Source organism: Helicoverpa zea, chromosome 20, assembly GCF_022581195.2.
Source record: "Helicoverpa zea isolate HzStark_Cry1AcR chromosome 20, ilHelZeax1.1, whole genome shotgun sequence".
Taxonomy (NCBI): Eukaryota; Metazoa; Arthropoda; class Insecta; order Lepidoptera; family Noctuidae; genus Helicoverpa; species Helicoverpa zea.
In genome coordinates this window covers 7,101,111-7,126,366 of record NC_061471.1, presented here as the reverse complement: position 1 = coordinate 7,126,366, position 25,256 = coordinate 7,101,111, and the positions used below count along the sequence as shown (strand labels likewise).

General features: G+C 35.7%; 1 protein-coding gene across 1 annotated transcript in view; it reads left to right on the top strand.

Annotated features, from left to right (window-relative positions):
• LOC124640224 overlaps positions 1 to 25,256 on the top strand; it is a 143,059-nt gene that overhangs the window by 107,925 nt on the left and 9,878 nt on the right. Inside the window, exons 3-6 of the mRNA XM_047177903.1 lie at positions 4,446 to 4,652; positions 5,723 to 5,849; positions 8,002 to 8,195; positions 19,651 to 19,761. Coding sequence (XP_047033859.1) covers positions 4,562 to 4,652; positions 5,723 to 5,849; positions 8,002 to 8,195; positions 19,651 to 19,761 — 523 coding nt within the window. The 5' untranslated portion in view covers positions 4,446 to 4,561. The remainder of the gene's footprint in view (positions 1 to 4,445; positions 4,653 to 5,722; positions 5,850 to 8,001; positions 8,196 to 19,650; positions 19,762 to 25,256) is intronic.

Sequence of the window (25,256 nt, the reverse complement as noted above, 5' to 3'; positions counted from 1 at the left end):
AAAAGAAAGTTTTTTTTCTCATTTATTTCTTGTTTTAACAATCATTATTTGGCTTAGGTACATGTGAAAAATCTCAAAGATTTCATTTACTGCCTGGCGCTTGCACTCCATAAAATGTTTTGCAGAAGACGTTTTCTAATAGATGAGTCTACATCGACAAAGCCTTCTTTAAAATGTCAGTTTTCGTTACGGACCCCCAAAAATTAAAGGTGATAAGCTCGTAAATACGTCTGTCCGTATCTCAATTTATCAGATTATGCTAATTTATTGTTTTACGAACGGTAATAAGTTCGTGACTTCAAAATCTTGGTTTATCTATCATCTTTAACTATCTATAATTGTATTAAAGCGGTGTGTGATAAAATGATTTATTTTACGTTACACGTTACGATTGATGTATTGTTGAAAGAAAGGTTAATAAACTTTCGCAATTTGTACACATATTTACAAACAATTGGGGCTTTAGGGCAATATAAGCCTGCTTTTAACGCTTTTTTCGCTTTTTGTAGGAATAACTAAAATCATGATAATTTTCCGACGTTCCGACGTGTCGACGTTCGTACTAGGATTTTCTGACCGACTTTTTGTAGCACACGTGTGTGTTGCATAACTACTGTCAGTGTTCTCCTACAAACAATCAGTCACCGATTTATCAGACGTGGGCGAGCAGCCTAAGTCCCGATTGTTTATAAATATTGCTGAAAGAATAAGGAAAAAACACTGTGTTCATACTGAAAAAAGTGTCCTAACAATTTTTATAGCAGTGTTCAAAAACATAACATTTTTTTAATTATGTGTCATTTTAATTAGGTCGTATGAGCGTCTACATATTATAATTAGTAAAACTTTATTAACGAACACGCAATGTGTGCCTATTTAGACGGAGTTTTTCGGCAGCATGTGTTTTTGTCTACTTGCAACCTTTTTTTATGGCATAGGTACTTTTTGTTTAATTAAAAAAAATATTTAAAAAAGAGAACATGGTATTGTTGGTTGAAATTGGAACGATTCCAATGTTCAAGTACGTACTTGGGTACATTATGGTTATTGAACATATACAAGTACAAATAATTTTAAAATGTGAAAACTAATTATTCTCCCAATTTCTCACACCCAAAATTCACTTTTTTATTTTTCGTTTTTCCTAAAATTCCCGAATGAAATAAATTATTTGAAGTTTTAAACTACTAGGAAAAAAAGACACCCCACTCATTACCATGAACTATAAATCTGAATATCGCGTCCAGAAAATCCTTCCGTTACACGCGACAAAATCCGCACAGTGTCAGAGCACTATAATAAGTAGGACCTTTGAATTATTAAGGAAAAATCCTAACATTTCAAAACAACAGCAGATCGGCCATTTAAGTTCCAAATCATTCGGTCGACGACCACATTTTTTTACCATCTACCATTTCGCTAACCACCAGACCACGCCTAAACCAGTTTAGCATTTAAGTAGATACATCAATTAATGTCCAACTTGGCCCGTTGTTTTGCCACCTATGAAGATATATATGTTCTTAGTACTAACGTTACATGATAAAATATACATATGATAATGTAATATTATACATTGCGCGGTAATATTCGAAATTAATAAAATATTCATAACGCCTTCTGACATTTAGACCGCCTGTGTACATTAATTTAGAACACATAAATAATTAAAATTAAAACTTTATCATTAGTGTTATGTTATTCCTTCTCCTCATGTTGATAAATCATTTACTTACTTTATTTTTAATCTATGTAAACTTATGACCTTTTTGGTTTCACCTAATTTGAATGTGGAATACATAGACCAAAGCAATCTGTTTTTTATTAAAAGCGCGAATTCCGTTCTAAATTTAAATTGCGCAATCAACAGAAGAGGTTTGTTACGGTCCCTCTACAGAGGTTGTGGTGGTTTGAGTCTGAATATGCATTACCAGCAACATGTCAGTTAAAATTAACTTTTGAAACAATAAGATAACATAATCTTGTGCCATGTCCCATAAAGTCTCCATGCCAGTTTGTCGTAATTTCCAGAGGCTTTAATTACTTACTTGTAGATACGTAGCTAATTAATTATCTTCTGAGGAGAGAGATAACGCCGTCTTCCTATTGCGTATATTTCAAATAGATTGCTACATTGAACGATAAACAGAGTTTTCATGAAAAAAATGCAGTATTTACAATACATGTCTTCTGTACTGTAGTAAATAAAATAATGGACAAAGAGCAAAACAGTCAAAAGCATCAAAAAGTTACACTTTAAAAATGCTTCTTGTAACTGGCTGAAAATAGCAGTAAACAGCTTCACATAGTTATACAGCCAAAACCAGTAAGTAGTTTGTAATACATTAAGTCAAATAGTACGAGCCGTGCAACGCTGAAACTTTGTAGCCTTCAGGCAAAATCCCTTTCAGCTTGTGAAACAATAAAATATCAGCTTCAATGCACAATGGTTTTAAATGGTGCATACAGCATACATTCGTGTTTTATTCACTAGATCGGGAGCCATTTTGTAGTTACCTATTCTCGATATGAAATTGAATATAGCTTATATTTTTCCGCCACAGTACCTATAGAGAGAAAAGGTTGTCAGTCGCTCCTTGTAAAACACTGGTACTCAGCTGCATCTGGTTAGACTGGAAGCCGACCCCAACATAGTTGGGAAAAGGCTAGGCAGGTGATGGTGATAAAGTTTCTAATATTAATTTTTGGGACGAATTTCTTACTTACCTGTAATGATAGAAAAAATACATTTAATTCTAAATAATCACCCATCCTTCAATTGTCAGTCACAGTAGCATCTTAAAATGACCAATCGAAATGATTCCTATTAAGAATCTCATTCTAACAAGAAAAAGATAGACTGTATTTTCAGTATTAGCAATATTAAATGCCAATAACAATTAATACGGTTCCCTCAATGTTCTATTATATCAAACAAAAGCGCAATTAATTATGATTAACTTCAGATCAACAATTTTCGTAAAGCAAACAATGGAATTATGACCGATCTTCAAAATGAATTTTCTAGTCAAACCAAAGTAGGTCAAGGTGCTTATGTATTTTTATAAATTCGTTTATTTTTAATAAATTCCTGGCTTTTTAGGACATAGGTACCATACGGTTAATTGCCACTTATTCACCAAAGCATTTAAATTCAATAGGCACCGGATGAAATAAGCGCGCTTTTCACTTTTTTCAGCAAAGAGTTTTTAATTTAAATACGTTGGCTAAAACTGAAAGATAAAAGTTTTAATAATAATTCAATTTTTGACTGAAAAAATAGATGATTATTAAAATAAATTCACTATGCTATTATTCTTTTTTATTGGCATATTTTTTTTTAATTTATTCAATTATTCAATGTGAGCCTTTTTTTTTTCTTTTTTTAATAACCGAGTTATTAACACTAAAAACAGAATTATTTGTAAGTGCTTAAAAACTAGCTCATTACAACTTAAATATCACATTTAATAACTAAACTTTCCCGACTCATTTTTCAAGGATTATCATAATTATGACTTGCTGTAGTCGGAAAATCTTTAATCCGCAGTAATCAAGCGTTACAGAGGCCGTTAACGAGGTGACGTCACAGCGGCCATTTTTTTCCAAAAAAAGTTGACACTAACTGTGATCCCCAACCCTGTACGGCATTACGGCATTACAAACTTATTCCGGCACCTAAAACTATGCTTTTACAATTCTGTCATATGAATGTCACATTTTCACGACTATACAGCTTGTTTTAAAACAAAGTTTTGCATTTGTAACGAACTGAAATAAGCAAAGTCCAGTTTTACTCACGCGAAAATAACGGACCCCATTTACATTTGTGTGTTACGATGGTGTAAAAAAGTTTTGTAAAGAACTTTTGGACAACCTACTGACCGAGGTATATAAGCCTACGTATTATCTCTTAATAAATTATTACATAGTTTGAAGTTAGACCTCTAAGTACACCTGATCCATTGGGATAACAGATTTGTTCTGATGTCTAAGTTTCTATTTAGTCTAGACAGTTATTCTAGACTTGTTAAGTAAATAGAAGAGACGTATAGACAATTATCGATTAATGTATGTAGGTTATTTTTAGGATTCGTTGAATGAAATTGATATCGCCGCACTATAAATAAAGGATTATTAATTAACGACCCGGCTGTTTCTCTAGGAATTTCCAAGAATTCCCTGATAAGGATTTCATGCTATTGCTTCTACACTTGTATGTACCCATATCCAGATAAAATATTGCCTAACAGAAAAATATTTTTTCAAATGTTTCTTCTTTATTAGGTCTAAATGAGCACGTCCGACCGTGCTCTCGCTGTGGGCATATGAGGCTGACAAATCGTAGTGTCACTGTAAGACATGTCATCGACACGAAAGAAGAATTAGGTATATTCTTGTACAAATAATACCTATCTAACGCCAAAATTTTCTTTTCTTTACAGATACCCCCAAAAACAATGAGTATACGCCAATCCTTCAGGTGACGTGGCGCAAGTTGTGACCGATGCGCGTGTCCAGCGCTTGCCTCGACCAATGAGAGCGCCGCGCGGGAGCATGGATGGGCCGTAGAATGCGCCCCACTCCGGCGCCGATATACATATTCCTTCTCATCTGTACCGGTGGCTATGCTTTTATACCTGGCGTTGATGGTAAGTTTCATAAAAAAATAGGCTATTTCTTTCTTCGGAATATGAGTGTCAAAATATATTCTTTTATAAGTCTTCATTATAAGTTACTAGCCGTTTTCTCGCGGTTTCACTAGCATCCCGTGGGAACTGGATAAAACTTCACGTAAACCCTCTACTAAGTACTCCGATCAAACCCTACACATTTGGTTTGGCTAGGTGAGCCCATTCTTGAGCTATAAAATTATAACGAAAAGTGACAATGTTTAAATAAACCAATGAAAGGCACAAAAATAAACTGAAGCCTGTCCTAACAGTATAAAAATAGAACAATAATTATTTGTATCGTTTTCATAAGAGGCTATTTCAAATGTCAAGTGGAACTTACTAGTGTTCAGAATTCTCATTATTTTGGTAAATTAATTTTAGAGGTACAACAAATATAGTCTTCCTGATCCTCGAGGTAAAAATAGGAAAAAAATATGATAAGATGATTGAACCTCGTCCTTTAATTTCCAAGTCAAGTTTCGAGTCCCTTTTGGGGTCCCTTATCAGATGACAGCTAAGAACCGCGACTGTCAGATAAAGCGACAATAGAAAATTCTGTCTCGTTCAAAATAAATCTAACAATCCGAAGTACTCTAGTAGATTTATTGGCTAATATATCTTTTTCGTGTCAACACAATTCAGGTCTGTAATGCGTGACAGTCACTTGGATTTATAGTCAAACCCAAAATTTACGATTAGCCAACAAAAATTTTGGAGTTCTAAATTAAATTGTACCTATAGTACATAGTACAAGAAGAATTACATTAGTTGTATGAAAGATAACTTTCTGTACATCCTAACTTAATATTATACAAGCGTAAATAACTCTGTCTAACCAGCTTTCACGATAAAACTACAGCACCGATTTCAGTATTTGGTACACAGATATTCTAAACCCTGAGAATGGACATAGGCTACCTTTTAACCGGGAGTGGTAACAAGTTCTGTCGGTTCCAAATTTCTATCCTTAGTAAGCAAAACAACAGATAGATAGGTCTAGGTATAGATATAGAAATTCGCAGTAAATTAATGACATTACTCCTCAGGTCCAGTGTCCAACGTGGAAGCTTTGGAGGGCGGTGACGTCACGCTGCGCTGCGACTCAACCCCTGACTCCTCCGACGATGAGTTCATGATCCTCGTGTGGTACAAGAATAATATGCCCATATACAGGTAACATTATCATTCATCTAGCCTTTTTCTGGGTGTATCATGGTATACATGGATACCTGCATAGTGTCAGCTTCCAGTCTTACCAGTGTACCAGTGAGTACTGGTGTTTTATATGGAGCGACTGCCTATCTCAACTCGACAATCCAGCTACCTCGGCAAACCGATACGCTCTAATATGAACGGTTGTTTGGCTCCTGACTAAAGACAGTCAAAGATAGACAAATGACAACCGGGACCCACAATTTCACTCATCTTCGAAAACACGAAGAATCTCATTTTAACCCAGAAGATCACCTATGCCGATCATCGATCCGTACGCACTACTTAACCACAACCTCCTCTAAAATATAAACACACGTTGTTTTGCTAGAAAATAAAACTAAGAACCTATGTAGACGAAACACTGGCGTGCAATAAAAACGCGCCGTGTTTCAGTAAAACGTTGTGTGCATAGGCGCTAAAGCCGGTCTATGAGAAAAATCGAATTGAAAAGCGTAAAACAAGGAAGTCTACCCGCGGACGTATTGCGCCGTATTTACTAAAGCCAGCCCAAAATTGCACGAGACTGAGGCAGGAATATTTACCTTGCTACGGACACAGTTCCCTTCACGTCTAGGTATTTATATGTATATACAAAAAAGTGTAATGTTCTCACATTAGTTTAAAATAAAGGTAATATTTGATTTAATAATCTAAAATTCAATAGAAGGTAAAAAAATGAAATATTGTATAACCACTAAAATAACAATTGATTGTGAAATTTTAACTGTAAAATTCACAACTAAATAGATCAAATACTGTTATTATATTATATAAAATGTAACGGAAAAAAATTACAAAAACATAAAAAACTAGCCAAATTGTTACTTTGTATATTGATCCAATATTGTAACATTTATAATGTAATTATGCAACACTAAAATGACTAAATTATGTATGAAATAAAAGCATTTTTTATTGTTAGCTATTTATTTTATAACGGTCTCCACAAGTATTATATTATTCCAATCTTTATCAAAATTGATCAAATCCAAATTGAGTTTCTGAAACCCACTATTGAGATTGCACAAACAATCAGACGGACAAGAAACTTACATTATTTATTTAGAACTGAGACTAAGCAGAACCACAAACAAAAATACGGAATGAGAACGAAACAAAAATAGTACGTTACCGACTGAGTTCCGATTTGCAACGATTTTAGCGTGTTTGGAAAAAAAGCAGGAAAGTGTTACACTGCCGGCTTTGAGTTACCAATAGTTAAAGTTTAATTTTAAACTTGGGAGTAGTTTTTAGTCTGACTAAGAGCCAGTGCACACTGCAATCATTTAGTCGGGCTATTGTTTGTTTGGGCTCATAAATGAGCATAGACATGAATGGCAATGCGCACATTGCAATGATCAGATATATAGGCCCATATCAGATCGACAAAGGTTTGAATGAATTTAGGTACGATAATCTTCCAAATATGCATAGTCAAGTACGCTTAAGTCAAGTATGCAGTAAGCGGGGGCTCTAGCTATAGATGGGAATTCAAAAGGCTATTACTGTTACAGCCCTTTATTTGTCCCACTGTTGGGTACAGGCCTCCTCTCACACGGAGAAGGATTCAAAATACTACTTTGCTTTAATATTTATTTAATACGAAAATAACGGAGTCATTTCACTGCTTGTGGATGGAAATTACTGACCAGTTAATACATTTAATTGGATGTCAATTGCATATGACAGATGAGTTTAACCAATACTCATCGCGCTTAATCATGCAAAGTTATAAGTAATTGACTATAAATCGTATAGAAATACTGCTTTCCAAACACAAAGCAATTCCCTGAAACGAAAACAAGGACTTGACAGGGAATAAGGGAAATATTATTTATTATTTTCACAAACTTTATAGTCATTCATTGTTTTTCATTTTCGACTCGGTCATACTCAGCCTAAGTAAATGATTGAACTGAGTGTTTCCCGCGGTTTTACCTGCTTTCCGTGGTTTCACCCGCATTCCGTGGAAACTATTTTCATACCCGGATAAAATATAGTCGGTCACTCGGGGATAGCAGTGCACTCCGAGCAGTGAATTATTTTTATAATATGTCTTATATAATGAGATGCCAATTATTACAAGCCTAAAACACAATCCTTTCCACAGCTTCGAAGTACCAGACAAGCAATGGTCGGAGCCATCGTTCAACACGAGTGCACGACTGACAGCCAACATTCACTCCCAACCGACTTCCATCACCATATCCTCGCTGTCGGAAGACGATCAGGCGATGTACCACTGCCGGGTCGACTTCCGACTCTCCCCCACCAGAAATGTGGGCATCAATGTCACTGTTGTTGGTAAGTTACTGAAGATACTCTTATTTTAGTAACTATTTATTATTTACTAGCGATTCCCCGTGGTTTCACCCACATTCCGGGAGAACCACTTTCCGCAAAAGGGTAAAGAGTGAACTATGTCCTTTCTCAGGCTCAGGATTTCATATAAATCGCTTCAGAAGTTTTGGCATGAAAGCCCGAGAGACAGGGTTCTTAACTTTTGCAAGTAGGTAAAATATTAAAAGTAAGATTTATGCGTACGTATTACCAAAACAGTTCACCGGTATAGTCCTAAAGGAGTAAGAACCAGGCTCATTTATAAAAGAAGTTTAGACCCTTTTTAGAAAATCAAAGTATACTTAAATGTCAAAGCAATTTAAGAAGACTATCATGTTAGTCATTTAGAAACAAACCAACCAACATATACTTTTTTTTATTCATAAATAAAATATAGATAGATTCAGTTGTCGAGTAAGACAGGGTGTATAAATTATTTACAAGGAACGAACGTATATCAAGGGCGGGCTTATCAATATTTAAGATAGTTACGCAGAAGATATGCTTTAGGCTGATCCAAAGAAAGGTTGTTCTGACCAAAAAAAACTAGGTCACAGAAGCTAAAACAAAGTAAATTGACGTTTTTTAGATGTCTTGTCACGCTTCTGTGAAGTTGGGTCTGATTTTCTGTTGTTTTTGTTATATCAATCTCAATTAAGTTACTTAGTTGACATTTTAATGTACACTAATAAAAACTGAAGTGTTTATTTCAACTCGCTAATCTCAGAAGCTTTGGCCCGATTACCTTGAGTAAGGGTAGTGATTAACTCTTTCCTATTTGGTCTGGGAAGACGCTTGTGTCCTGCAGCGTGACAATAAAAAGACTGATGATGATGATAATGATAACTGTCCGATTTAGAAAATTCTTTCAGTGTTAGAGCCCATTCATCTAAGGGCAATAGGCAACTTTTTATACAGACGCATGAAATCCGCGACGCCGGTAAAACCGCTGGCTGATGCTAATTTCTATTACATACTCAGCAAGAATAATGTGGCCACAACCCTACCAAAACACAATTTCATCCAAAAAACTTGAGCAACAAAATATTCATCCACATCGCTGTCAACGGGTTACATGTCCAAAAGGTTGGCAGCATTGTCACGTAGGATGGCAACGTTGATTTTTTATCCAGAAAATAGGGGTCGGCTTATTTTTGAAAGCCGTTAAACGAGGCTTCGGGAAACAATACAAAAGCGAATCTCATGTACTTGATACAAATAATTTAAACAAAAGAATTTTCTGTCACTTTTTATAAATCTATACTTTTATATTAATGAGTACCTACTATTTTATTATATTTTATAATGATATTTACATTCCTACAACTATAATATAATGAAAGGAAACATTGTTTTTTTTTGTTTGTACCTAAGAAGCTCCGAAACTACTGAACTGATTAAAATTAAGATATATTGCACTATTGGACAGCTACACTCTTTCCGACTGCCATAGGCGAGTGACCCGCGGGAAAACGGCTAGTATGTTTATAAACTTTTACATCCATTCGATAACTACTACAGTTGCTTAGGAACCACCTATTAATAGTTAAGCAAACCCAAACTTTGTTTGGATAACTTTTTCATGTCCTTTATTATGTAATGGAAATTAACTGTAGCCTGATTAAACTTTTATATGTCCAAAGTTGAAGGGACTTTACATTAATTCACAAAAACAAAAAGTAAAAATCACATCATAATTTATAGTTTACTTGATGAAACGCGGTTTTATTAATTCCAAACACTTAAGAAGATCAAATATTTCCATTACTAAAAACAGATAATCCGTATGCAAATATCGATATTGCTATTATACAAATTCATATGCATAAATCATATTCAAAAAATTGAATAGCTACTATTTAAAATTATAGTTCCATTAAAAGGATTAATAGTCGCGCTAAAAAACTCGCAAAAATTCCAAAGATGATTCATAATTTGATTTTAGAACGTTCTTTGACTACCAAATAGGTGCCATAGAGAAGTTGAATAAAAAGACTACTAAAAAAGTAGTTTTCAACGTGGGTATGAATAACTCTTAATGACCAGCGTTTCGACCACCTGTGCAGCATAGTTTAAACTTCAGACCACTACTGGCAACGCTGAAAATATCGGCTTTCATTACTGAACCAGCCAGCGCCATTTCTAAGTTAGTTATTTAGTTTCCAACAAATTCTATTTAGGGTCAAACCTTCATGGAATTATAGAAAGTCGAAAGCCTTTTCCGTATGTGTTAGTAGAAGACCCTTATCATGGCTGAAAAAATGAGATACGTACTTCGGGTTCCATCGGAGGATCACTTTATTTTGAAACTACAGCCCTCCAGTACGCTTTAATTAAAAGTAAAGAGAGTCTAGATAGAACCTTTTATTACTGTTAACACCTTCATTTATCTTTGTGATTTTACTTCTAACTTACGGGTGATTTAATAAATTCTTAAATAAACAGTGCCTTATCTTTTGAATTAATAGCTATGACAGTGTCTTAAATTATTTATAGACACGTCTTATTATTTATATTAGCTTAAAAAGGAGATATGAATCATCATTATATGCCTAGCCTTTTTCCAACCGGATGCAACTGACAGAGTATTGTTTTACATAAAACGACTGCCTATCAGACCTCGTAAAATAGACATAAAGGGAAAAAAAATGTGCGCTGTTATCTATGTGGATTTGAGAAGGAATTAAATAAATTATACACGTGTTTATTGTGACGCTAAATATCTTAATAATATAATTAATAACCCCGCAGGGCATCTGAGGCGGATGACGGGGAGTAGCGACCCCGCGGGGCTATATATCCGAGTGCTCCAGGGAGAGTATACTGTCCCCCATCTCCGGCCTGCCGGAGTGAAGCATGACGGGGGATAGGTCTCCCGCCTCTTGGCTTGCCTTCACCGGCCGGTCAGAGTGGAGTCGCTAGAGTAGGGTTAGCAGCCCGCTCGGAGGGTAGGTGCCTCGTGGTAAGTGGCGAGTGGGCCGGTGATGCTGGACCCACAGGGAGCGCGTGATCTGCGTTTAAAGTCCGCCGAGGTATCCTCACCCTTCAGCCGCTCATGTACCTGTTGCCCCCTTGTTGCGATTTAGCGACTGATTCCCGGGGGCCCAGTAAGTGAGTTGGCGAGTCTCCACCTGCCATTTTAACATGTATTTAATACATTGTCATCGGCAGGTGCCATAGTTCCCGTAGTTTCCCCATTCCTAGTCCATTAGCATCCCATCACAATAGCCCAAGTAGTTTTCATCCATAGTTAGCAATAGTTAAGCACATGACCGGGGATTGTCCTTGGGTACATTTCTATAGTGTATACAGGGATAATCGTCGGTTTTGTGTCACCATTTCATTAAAGTTGTCTCAAAAGGGCTTCAGCGTGTTGGCTTCGGCCCCACGTTCGCCTCCCAAAAATCCGGGACTCTGTAGTCCCGAGGTCTGGAAGAGACATACATTTATAATTAATAAGTTGTACAAAATCCAATATTCGTTTACTTACTGACATGGTAAAAAAGTAACTTAAAAATCCTATTGACTTAAGACCAAGAATTTATTTCAATTAGTCCATGCACTTTCCAAGAGTCAAGAAATGTGTCAATTAGGCAGCTTGTCCCACGGCTTAAAAAGACTTTACTTAAAATAACTTTAGAAACTTTTACTTAAAATAATACGGTTTGTTTTTGCTAAATCTCTATTATCTAGTAGTTTTCTGTGATGTAAGCTCTGTATAGGCTATATAAATCCACAGTAAGTCCTCGATCTTTGAGCCAAGTGATGACATCATAAAATCTGACCAATTAAGTTTCATTACAGCTTGTATCAACAACCAAGGACAAACAAATTAATTCTGTGGTCACATTATATAAAATGAACGCACCTACTTATTCTTCTGTTAGCCCACGACCCAGATATTCAACGTTCATCGAAATCTCAACACCATCAGAGACACCAATTAAATTCTAGTCTATCTATTCTAGATACTGATGTATAATTTTACACGAAACTCGGCCCAATTTTAATCCTGTTCAATATTTATGGGCTTCGTTAGCCTAAATATTTTCTTTAAAACAAATTTGCATTAAAATTGATCGCCTGATACGGCTTAATAAATCTTTAAGGGATGTAATAAGGGTCGTGGTTTTATCTTTCTGCCACATACTTACAGTAAAAAATGACTTCGAAAGTAAAGTAATCATTTATCCAGTGACGTGCGTTCTCGCCGAGCGCTGCCGCGGAATTGAATACATCGGGAGCTTTTTGTTTTCACTTGTAGCAACCCCACATTACTTTTTTTATTGCCAGGGAGATTTATTTTGCGCTCTTATTTCTGCGATGTTTTGTTACGATGGTAGAACATGTACTGGGGTTAAAACCATGTTTTTCGGATGAAGTGCCTAATATATTTCACATTATTAAAGAATTGTATTTTTAGGTGGCTTCCGTTTGTGTTTATATCCGCCTCCAAAATTAACAGTGAAATAATGCATCGTTTATAATACGTTGTTTGTAAAACATGTTGGAAATATCACTGGCAGACATGTTTATTTTGACGCATGCGTACTACAGACGGATCGTACAGAAATACGATGAATGAACGCTTCTCACCGCATTAGCAAAGGAAAAAACTTTGTCTTGTAACTTTAATCGGCCGTGAACGAATACATTTATGTAGGATCCCCATTAGTCTAGATTTTCTTGGATTTATTTCAGGCTTCAAAAGTTTTGAAGTCGTTTCGGAAACTTATGACGAAAGTTTACAAATTACGATTATAAATTTATTGAAGAACAACCAATTAATATTCGTTTATGAATATTCATTTCCAATACCAGTTATTTTGAGAACTTGGTACATCTATAACCAACCATTACATTGAATTGTAAATTAATTACCGACTTTAAATTCATAGTATACCTACCTATGCAAATTCAACACTTATTGACGCAGTTGTTTACAATTATAATTAAGATAAAACTGTTGACCAGTTAAAACTTTACATTTAAAATTGATGTTAATAAGACCCTGCATTTACACATGTATCTAAATTAAGAAATAACGACCTTATCTTGTACCACATATTTAATTTTATCACAAAATAAACCATCTTTCGTAGGTACTTATTCCAAATCAAGTCATATTTTGGTCTCAATCCATCACGTGGTCCCTTCCTGTATCATATCCATCCTCGGTCATATCTATCACTTTTGGGACAAGACTTTTATTCGCTCTTATAATATGTCGCATGATAGACGCTTTCCTATCTACTTATGTGTATCAATCGCTCCTTTTTATACGTCCAAGACATCGTAATATACAATTTATGAGTTTTGCAGAAACATGAACAATAAAAAGGGAAAAAATCGTACTAATATTATAAATGCGAAAGTCCGTTTGTTTGCAACGCTTTCCTGGAAAACCGCTTAACCGATCATCATGAAATTTTATACACATATTTTTGGTAATATTAGAATGAACATAGGATACATTTTATTTAATAAAAAAAGCTCACTCGACAGCTAGTATAATCTGCTGCTTAAGCTTTGTTTAAGCTGATTCTAAATTCAGCATTTAAATCAAAAGGAATCTCTTATAAAATACATACAAGTTTTGACCCATCTTAACTTTTACATCAGTAATACAAGCTTAAACTTAAGATCACATATTAATTACTTAACATTTTAACCTACACCGAAAACAAAGACCGGGGGACTTCAAAAAAGTACTCCGTTCCGAATAAAGACTTAATCCTGGTCACCCTACACGGATAGAACAATGAGATACATTAGTCCTGTTTATAAAAAAAGCTTTCAAAGATATCCCTTCTTTGTTATGCACAAAGGAATAAAATGTTAGTCTTTGGGAGATGAACATCATGTCTTCCGGCGAACGTAGAAACAGAGGAACCGACATTTTTGTATTAATATTAAATGCTAATAATATCTGGAGTTCATGTTTTGAGTTTTGGGCTTAAAGGTATCGAAAACTTAGAGGAGGGACGAGTATAGTATAAGTACTTACGCCTTTTCTTCTATATCTATTTTTGTCCGGTTAAGCAGTAAACAGCCTCCTAGGCTGAACTGCGAGATGCCATTCACAAAAAAAATTCTATATCTATCTTCTATATAAAAAACTAGCTTCTGCCAGCGGTTTCACCCGCATCCCGTGGGAACTACTTCCCGTACCGGGATAAAAAGTAGCCTATAGCCTTCCTCGATAAATGGGCTATCTAACACTGAAAGAAATTTAAAAATCGGACCACTGGTTCCTGAGATTAGCGCGTTCAAACAAACAAACTCTTCAGCTTTATAATATTAGTATAGAAGGGGATATTATAAATTGCATATCAAATAAATAATTGCCTATCAATAAATATTCATCATTTATATTCTTTTTTACATCAAATAACTTACTTCACTACAAATAAACTAAATGTTTAACAAAACTCAAACTGCAGATAATTCGAAATTATACATCAATATGACATTACTTTTTTCCTTATAATGCAATACAGTTAAATTTATTCTTGTACAAAAATACTACATACAAGCATTAAATACTGACTGCACAGCAAATTTTCCATATTTCATAGCAAAATAACTATCCCAGTCGCATATTAACCAGTAAGTACAACAAAACCTGTTCATCATATTTGTCTTAATTTTCAAGAAGCCATGCTCGGCAAATTTAATGATTATTATAACAAAAAAATCCTGTCACATTGCATTATTTCTAAAAAGCAGAACAAATTAACTGAAAAATTGAAGCTAGTAACGAAAACGAATCGCTGCAAAACCGACTCCACGTAGTCTTGTCTGCCCTACCCCTAGAGTGCAATTCAAAACCGCGTAGGCGCGGAGGGGCGAGGCGGCCTGCTGAGGCTGAGCTGAGGCGCAGGTAGTTTTAACGCTCGCCGACGCGGTTGAGGCTGGCCGGCTCTGCCGGCCAGTAAGCCGAAGCTGCGGTGGTGAGCGTGAAAACCATCTGCGACGATAAGCTCGCATGGGACCGCCGGAGCCACGAAGCGCCGGAGCCGTGACAGAAGCCATGCTTGCTGCATGTTGCATGCTTGCATGCTTCAGGCTTGTTTGCATGCTTCTTACAGGAAAATAAAAATTCCAAAACTATGTCAAAAGATGATTCTGACTATAAACATTCTGAAATATGATAGTTCTGCCTTTTAATGACTGTTTGCCAAAAGGAAGTACTGACAATGACTAAAATGCACCTGCCCCATTTTCTTTAAGAACTATATGTGCAAGCATATCCTCGGACTTGCGATCCGACTCAAGTACGTGGCGCCACCTGCAGAAGCCAAAAATGTGCCTATTGGGCAAAAAAGGAAGCGTTTACGCTTATTAATAATTCAATAAATTACAATTTTGTATTTAATTTTATATTTTTTTGCTGATCTCATTATGTGGTAACTAATAAATAATAAGATGACTGTGACCAATAAAATGCTGTTTTATTCAGAAAAACTGCTGTAAATAATATAAAAATAGAAGCTATATTTAAAAGAAAAAGAGTTAACATGTATAATGTACATTAAGATTGTTAGCTGTGCATTGATGAAAAAGCTTTTGCTTTAGGAAAAATCGCTGTACGCTGCGAAAATAAATTGTAGTGTGTTTAGTGATATTTTGAGTTGAATATTTTGCTGTGCAATCAGTAATTTTGATGGGAATTCGGAATCTTATTGCATAGAAAAAGGATATTTTTTGATTTGCGTTTAAATACTACCCGTATAGAAGTATAGATAATGTCACTTTTCCTTGTACATAATTTTATAAATCAAAAACGGGCTTACCTATCCAAATCAAATGTTTAGGCTTTATTCGGACTATTTAGTAGATACTAGATACTTAGTTAATGTGAAGTTTGCACAAAATCGGTCGAGGGGTTCTTCATTTATAATATCTTTTTGTAATTTCACATTATACGTGGCGTTTGCGAAGAGGAATATTTTTTTCCGGACACGGGAAGAAGTTCCCCTGGGACACAGGAAAAACTGCGTCAAAACGGCTAGTCTTGTATATGTAGCTAGAATTAAAGAATGTGTATTGCAAAAGCAGTATTTTAAGAATCTCAGTGATTCCGCATTCACTTATCTGGGACGAAAAGCGCGCTGTCCTTTGCATATTGCAGGTAGGTACGTACCTTGTACGTTGCATATTTTGCATATATGTACAGACTTTTATATTTTAGATATAAATAAAATCGATAACTTACCTATTTACAAGAGACGGTTTTCTTAATATCAGTTTTATTGCAAGAAGTGTGCTCAAAATAACTTATCATCTCTACTTATATCAGTGAGCAAAAGATCTTGTGAATAAGTTTATTAAGTAGTAGATATTAGCTATAATCTTTGATTTTAATGAGCATCTTTTCTTTATTAAAAAAGAATCTTAAGATATGACAATAATTACGTACATTTCTATTCGATGAAACGCACAGCAAATATTGAAAGCTAATTAAGTTCCACATAACTAATCTTACGATTAATTTAATGTTTAGAAACCCGATATTTGCAGTAAGTAGCTATTTCTTTTAGATAAACTTCTTATAATTGCAGTAGATAATTTTTTAACTTGAATAAGGGGCTATTTTGACCACGAATACGAAAAGAAAAAAACAATACCTACTGGAAACAAAAGACGGAGATTGTAAGCAGAGGTAAAACTACACTACTAGAGTCATCGTCATCCTCCGAGCCTTTTCCCAACTATATTAGGGTCGGCTTCCAGTCTAACCGGATTCAGCTGAGTACCGGTGCTTTACAAGAGTACTAGAGTAGGTAACTAATTTTCTTTACACCTAGTAATAAATCTATATGTTTTCCTGCAACTAAATCCATCCAGTAGGTTTCGTAAAAGAGAAACAAACACCCCTACATACAAAGATTGGTATCTATACCAGCATTAGTACTATCTCATTGTATTCTGCAAATAAACCAAGTGCATCCACCGGGACATCAGATATTCGCAGCGACATTTTCTATTTCTGAACATCACGGCAGTCGGTCGATTTTTCAGTGGACTAAATTCGGCCATTATTTCAGGCACATCAGCATTGACAATTTGTAAATATACAGCCTTTTAGACTCTAGCCAATTGACAGCGATGCGGGCGAACCTATATTGTGTCTATCTTTTATAGATATAGGCATTGTTTTAAGACTATACATGTCGAAGTTACTGTATACATAAGTTTAGATAAATTGTGGAAAAAGGCGTCCCTTTGCGGAAATCCAAAACATCAATATTATTAACTGAATTAATTCTAAATATTTTTCCCATGCGTAAGTTTGATTGTAACAGTTATAAAGAAATTTATACAAAAAAAAAATCGCGATCGATCGTCGTGGGCTTTCGGAACACGAGTGGGCGCAATCAAGCTCAAATTGATGAAAATGACGTCGAAATCTGCCTATAACGTGATTATAAAAACTTACTTAAGAGGAATCTCATAATTCGCCAACAAAAGTACAAATAGAAATACTTAATCATTTGCATTATTATGAAATCGATATCCATAGACAATAATAGATGCTAACAGTAGAGAGTTATTGACTGGCATCCAAGACTCCCCAGTCACGTTAAATATATCTAGCTGACCAACTTGAGAAGTTTGACTATGCAAAGCAGCAGTACCCTCTACTCGAGTTGATCGTGCCAGACAAACTTTGAGTTGGGGACTTCATGGCTCTATAAATAACATACAAGGCACAATTGCATTTTATCTGCAGTTTGCCGATAAAATAGAAATGAAGACGCCAATTTAGCAAGGTATTTTCAAGACCTATATAAAAATTGGCCAGAATACCTCTTCTACTGAGAATTAATTCCCAATACAATTAAGCCGACCTTAAGGCTGCCTGTCCACCGAAGCGGAGCTAGGCTGCGAAGTGGAGAAACTGAGAAATATTAACCAATAGGATTGCACAAAATCTCTGCTCCTCAATCCTATTGGTTAATATTTCTCACGTTTCTCCACTCCGCAGCCTAGCTACGCTCCGGTGGGCAGGCAGCCTTATCCAATGAAACAGGTAGAGATGTAGGTATAGAACACCTTAATTTAACTAGATATATTCAAGACTTAAATAAAAATAGGCCAGAATAGTTCTACTGAGCGTACCTACCTCAATAAAACTTAGCTGACTCGAAACAGATGTCTGCCAAAACTCTCACAAGCCCTTAAAAACGTAGGTTTGACGTGTAAACACTTCAGAAAGTACTGTAGATCCTGATACCCCTGGGTGTTCAGACGGAGATGTGTATTTCCCGGAATAGAACGAATTTAACCATCCCTGTATACTCCCGGGGGTGTCGTAAGGCGAGGTAATGCAAAAATTCGGGAGCCGGTTTACCTTGGAGTTATAACTACACCTGACTAACTGAGTTCGTAATAAATGTCAATTATGGTGAGGAAATATATTGCGTTGTTGCCAGATTTCCTGTTATATAAGAATTACGGTTTAATCTACAAACCTAGTATCGTACCTATGGTGGGAGTAAATTGCAGAGATACAGATTTTTATTTATCGAAATATTTCCAACGCCTTAGCCTTACAATGAATAAAACTTTTCTTTCAAAACTTTTTTTTTAACTTTTCATAAATATTTAATACATACTATCCGCTTCTTTTATAAAACAATCCAATTTTATAGTCAATAATTCTAGGTGAAATTCTGAATTCTCTATCTTATAAATGGCACAAATGAAATGGCAAAGCTCGTCGCAATAGTCTTAAAACTAGTAACTGAGTATTTTAAATAGAGTAAATATAGAGTTTCTTGTCTATTTTCATAGGAAGCCTTTCTTTTAACTTTCGTGGGTGCTTTTAAAGCCCCAAGTGAAATAAATTATTTTAATAAAGTTGCAATAAAACGGAACACAAATAGTTAAAAATTAAATGAAATTGCGAACTTGTACGTAACCAATTACAAACTTCAGTGTTTTCTGCTTCACACCTACACTAGTTTTATTTATTTTCTCCATTCAATTGCGTGTGTTAGCAACAAAGAAATGAAATTCTATCCTCATTTTTAATTTGCAAACTTGTACATACTTTATAGGGTCTCGCCAAACTTTTTAAAATCCAGAGTATTGTTCAAACCATAGATATCAATGGATGTCGGAGGTGTGTTATAAGCCACAAGCGCACACTTGTGCTCTGAATTTAGTTGCAAACCGCCATTGACTTTTGTGACAACTGTACCTACATGGTTATTTCCTTTTTGTCTCAATCCTTCCAAAGGTTGTCAGTAAGAGATCGCTTTTAGCGATAAGACCGCCCATTGGGTTACCGACTTCAACATTTTCTGTTTTGTTCTTGTTGATTTTTAATTGGTGTGTATAATAAAGAGTATATCTATCTATCTATCTATATATATATATATATATAACTATATTTCTTTTCTGTTTGTAGTGCTTCCAAGCCCACCATTCTTCATGGACGAGATGAGCAACAAAGTGGTCGGCAGAGTCGGTCCCTACCACGATGGAGACACGCTAGTATTACGCTGTCTCGTCATAGGAGGTAAGGAATCTTTGTCCTTCTAGAATATTCTGTACACATTCCTCAATGGTGTTATGTTCATTTATAAATACATCCTCTATAATGAGTTTGTGATCCCCTAAGGGGTATTAGAGAAGAAGACTGCGGGATTGTTCGAACAAAAGGCTCTAGAAGCAATATGGAGGGTTTTAGTGGTGTAAGAGTCTGATATTTTCTCACGCTGCACCCACTGTGGGAGAGGTCGTTTGATGACTTCCTAGCAAAAAAGGGTTTAAGTGTAGAAGTAAGGGTTTTATAATAAAATACAAAAGTAACCAATCTACGGTCCGCCCTATAGAGCTATGGTGAATCACAGACGGAACCGCGCTCCGCCGCGGTTGACGGTAAAGCGAATCTCTTTTTGTTCAAAACTCTATGAAATCCACCGAAAGTGTCGTATGTAAATCGTCTATGATGGTGAAAATATGCAAAACTTAGTCTTAAAAGCCATTCAAATTCTGATTTTAAGCTAGCAAAGCAACAATAGCGTGATTTTTAACGAAATTACCCGTGTAAACATTCTCATTCAATGGAACCAACTAATTAACTGGGAAGGCAATTGCAACTTGCAATTTACAAACGTCAAATTACGGGGTTAAGCGCTGTCACCCACAAACTCAGCGATTTAACCGAAACAGCTGAAATGTATAATCTGTATTACTTAGTTTGTATTGTTCATATAAATTAATTTGAAATGGGATCTTAGAGCAGTGTGTCAAAGGATAATAATTGCTTCAACAGTTCATTTGTAGATTTTCATATGTAGATTTATTTTATTTATTTTAAGAAGGCTTACAGACTAATAACAGAATAGGTAACAAAAAATATATAATTCAGTTGCTAATAACAAGCCTCCACAGATATTCTTTAACTAATGCCCGAATGGTTTTTTTTACGTTGCTACATGTGTATTCGAGTACCACCGGCTATTGCTTCATTCTCAAAAATACATAAAGATTTAGATAGATACAGGTACTTACAATTTTGCAAAAACAACAGATGTGACAATGTTACTTAATTATTACTGGTTTAATAGTCTTAGGTGATCTTCACACTGCCCCGCATCACGCTGCATCTTGCGTGTCGACGCACCTACGCGCGTTCCTGCGGGAGTGCAGATCTGCATCATCGTGCGGGTTTTTCACGCACTCACGCGCGTAGGTGCGTTTTGTAAATTCACGCACAGCGAGTTCCATTTTCAAATATACACGTCACGCCCATTTAAAATCACGCGCGGCATTGCGGGATTCAGTGTGCCATACCTTGCGTCTCGCCCCGCACCTACGCGCGGGGGTGCGTGTTTCTCCGCATGTATGTGCGTGATCCGCATGAACGCGCGTGGATGCATTTTCAGTGTGTTGGACTATGCGTGTTTTCCATACAAACGGAGATATTTCCATACAACGGAAAAAAACGCATCCACGCACTACGCTGCATCATGCGGGGCAGTGTGATAATCGCCTTAGGCGCTCACATTGTTCATCGGTTTACATTTCATTCATTAAAAGGTCATTAATATTAAAATTATAATTGAATGTGTGTCAGTAGTGGCAAACTAGATTCAATTAACAAATTGAAATCAAGAATTCGCTCCCTCTGGACTAATTATTTAGTATCATTAGATAAAGTAATGAGCTCACGCGCCTTCAACATCTTAAAATGAGAGATTTAGAGTACTCGCACATTGCAGAGTAAGTAACCAGTCAGTCGACAGTTGGCCCGATAGTTGTTTTTTTAAAGATAATCGTGAATTCAATCAAAGTTTTAGTCGGTCTGATACCTGATCGTTGTTAAACAATTAATTTCCATACTGATTTATGTATGAGCTTGAACAAACTGCCAGCTGACTAAAAGTCTGTAATGTACGGGTACTCTTAAATTAATTAAAATACGTAAGGTAACAGCAGGAAGCTGACTCGATGTCTTTTAATTCGATATATTTTTCATTACATGTTAACGACATCCGATTCTTAATTAAGCAGCGTTCTTAGAAAAACTATGTTCCCGATGTTAGCAATGCGCTTTGGGACTTTTTCCTTTAAAAGTTCCACGTTCCTGGGACCTCGGTAAAAGATCAATTAAACACAACTATTTCACTTACGTTTTAGTTGGTTTAACTTGTTCCCAAAGTATTTTCTTTTAAAACTGTCGTTAAGACTCGCTTCGTTATTTCTTTTGAGAAAGTAGTGTATTTAGAAAAAGGTTTATTGATTTTTAGGGTTCCGTACCTCGAAAGGAAAAAACGGAACCCTTATAGGATCACTTTGTTGTCCGTCTGTCTGTCTGTCTGTCTGTCTGTCTGTCAAGACCCTTTATCTTAAGAACGCGTGGACGTATCAAGCTGAAATTCACATGAAATACTCGGGTCTATTGTCCCTTTAGGCTGTGAAAATATCAAGCTTCTAAGCCAAGCCAATCAAAAGATACAACCGATTATGTCGATATTTTCAACAAATTCTCGACACTCGCAAAGGAATCAAAACCTACAGGGTACTTCCCGTAAACTCAGAATCTTGAAATTTGGCATGAAGCATTGTTATATAATGCAAATATAGGAAAAATTGCGAAAATCTATTTTTTTTTGTTATATAATATAATAAAAATATTTTAATAAAATAAAACTTACTACCTTATTTCTCACGAACGAATAAAGGTACGAAATTGAAATTTATACCAAATACCTTGTCTATTGTCCCTTTAAGCAATGAAAAAATCAAACTTCTAAGTTAACGCGATCAAAAGATACAGCAGTTTTACCGACACCTTAGACGAGTTTCCGTCACACGCTAGGGAATCAAAACCTACAAGGTACTTCCCGTGAACTCAGAATCTTAAAATTCGGCACGAAGCAACGTTATATAGTACAGATAAAGGAAAAATTGTGAAAATGATAAATTTGAAGTTACATAAAATATTAAAATATTATTTTTGCTTACATGACATAAAATATTTTTTTAATAATTATAAACTTACTACCTACCCTTTTTCACATGAACGCGTAGAGATATTAAAGTTTTGAATAAAAAGTGAAATTCATATCAAACACTTCTTAAATATAATGGCCTCTAAACTGTGAAAAATTTTAAATCATTCAAAGGTCATTGGGCACCTTAGTATGAAAACCATACCCACGGCGGATACGAACGAAATATAGCACAGTATAATGATAAAGGCTCTGATTTACTATGGCATTAGTCGCATCAATGTGAACCATGGGAATCTAGAGAAAATCAGGTGTAAACATCAAATATTTTCCTCATTTCAATGGGGAATTTAAACGACCAAGTTTGACGGATTTGAGAAATCATTTCTTTGTAGTGAAAGATAGAGAAGTGTACTCGCCGTTTACTTCCATTGTCATCAGGTCAGGATCTGATGATGGAAATCCTGAGAAATCGAGGGCAACTATCAGAAATTGTAGGCATGCATAGGATTAAAACTTGATTCTCAGATGTATGTCTGGTGATACTATCAAACAGTGAAGGTTTAGAGCTTATCTGATGATGGAGACGTGAGAAAGTCGAGAGAACTCGGTATGTTTTAGTTACGTCGTGTTTGGGCTTATATTATTCGTATTGACGAGAACTTTTCACAAAAGTTAAAAATAAAAACTTTTTACAAAAAGAAAACAACTTCTAAAACAACAAGAAAACTGTTTATATGCATCGGTCTAGATCTCGGTGGTTAAATAAATATAGATGCATCCTCTAGACACCGACTTCTAGACCGATGCACCTAACATCTTTTTAATTTCTTTCTTGCTTTTGTTTTCTTGTTGCTTTTTTATATGATTGAAGTTGGATTTTTTTGTAAAATGCTACAAAATAAAATAATGCCGACTTTATAAAACAAAGAAAGGGACAGAATTACACTTTTGTCAAGGCTCTAGAAACGTAAAGCCAGCAGCCCCGAATCCTACTCTCTAGAAGTCGTTGTTACAATTCGACAGCTACAAGTCGTCAGGCGGTTTCGAAAAAAACCTGAAACTGGGGCTCTTTAGGTGATTAATCCCTCAAAAATAAAAGATCCCATTCCTGCAATGGCTGCTTTAACCCAAGTTAGTCGTGAATTCTCATCACCTAAAATAAAATAAGCTCCAACACAAGGTTACGTTATAAATTGTAAAGGAGTTCCCATAACTATATCTGATCTTAGCTGTCGATCCCACAATGGCAGTCAAACCTATCTTTGTGGAAAGTCTTCGCCAATACGAATAAAATAAGCCCAAACACATGGTAGTTGCAACATACCGTTCGGGAGTTCCCTCGACTCTCTGTAGTCTCCATAATCAAATCAGCTCCAAACCTTCACTGTTTACCAGTACCCTCAAAAATACACTCACATGTCTGGTTATGACTCGATGCGTGCCTACAATATTCAAGAGTTGCCCTCGATTTCTCAGGGTTTCCAGATCCTCATCAGATCCTGGTCATCCGGATTGGCACCTTCCTTCTTTATGAAATGTCTTTAACAATAAAAACTAGCATTGCAACCTGTACAATCCTCTGAAACTGCTTGTCTTTTATATTTTTCAAACGATCCTGGACATTCGTCTCCATGGAATTTTAATAAAATATTTATATTCAAAGAAACGTCATACCATTCTCCACGATTTAAAACTACTTTGATTCATGTCCGCCACTTTTTACAAAGCGGGTCAGATATGCCCCATGACCTTTAAGACATAATTAGTTATTTTCAATCAGATTTCTGAATGATGACTATAAAATATTGTATATAAATAACTTCAATAAAATAACTTTTACAAGGTACTGGCCTACTATTTTAGTTATATTATAAAATAAAAAATATTAACTATTTTGACTCTCACGAAATTACCATAACTATGATTGTTCTAAACTGAACGGTTGGCGCGAAACTCACTTTTTATCTATACAGCATTTGTACGGAACCCTCGGTGCGCGAGTCCGACTCGCACTTGGCCGGTTTATTAGTACGGGCTTACGTTTGTGTAATGACAAGTGTATCTTTCAACCCTTTATTAAATTCTTGTTTGCATTACCAGTTGTTTTTTTTATACCGACTTCCAATAAAGACAGGGTTAACAACTCATATCTTTGTTTAGTCAAAATATTATTTCGACAGCAACAGAAAAAAGCCTTAGATAAATAATAGCAAAACCTAGATATCTACACTGCCTAAACATTTCTAATTCACCCCACTTCACCGGTTTTCCACCACAATAAGGCCTCGGTCCACATATCAAACGTGTATTCATTACAAACATTCCTTCAGGTCAAACGCGAATAAATAAGTTTCTGTTTATGCGAGGGTAGGGTCCGTCACTGCGGGAGTAATTCAGAGGGTCGACTCAACTTTTGCACTAGCCCACATTCCTGGGCGGTTATCGCTTCATTTTTGGCGGATTACTCTCGTTTTGGCCTTGAATAAATGTTTCTGAGATATACGATAATATACAAAGTTTGTGAATTTCGATTTCGATATCTTTTGGTGAA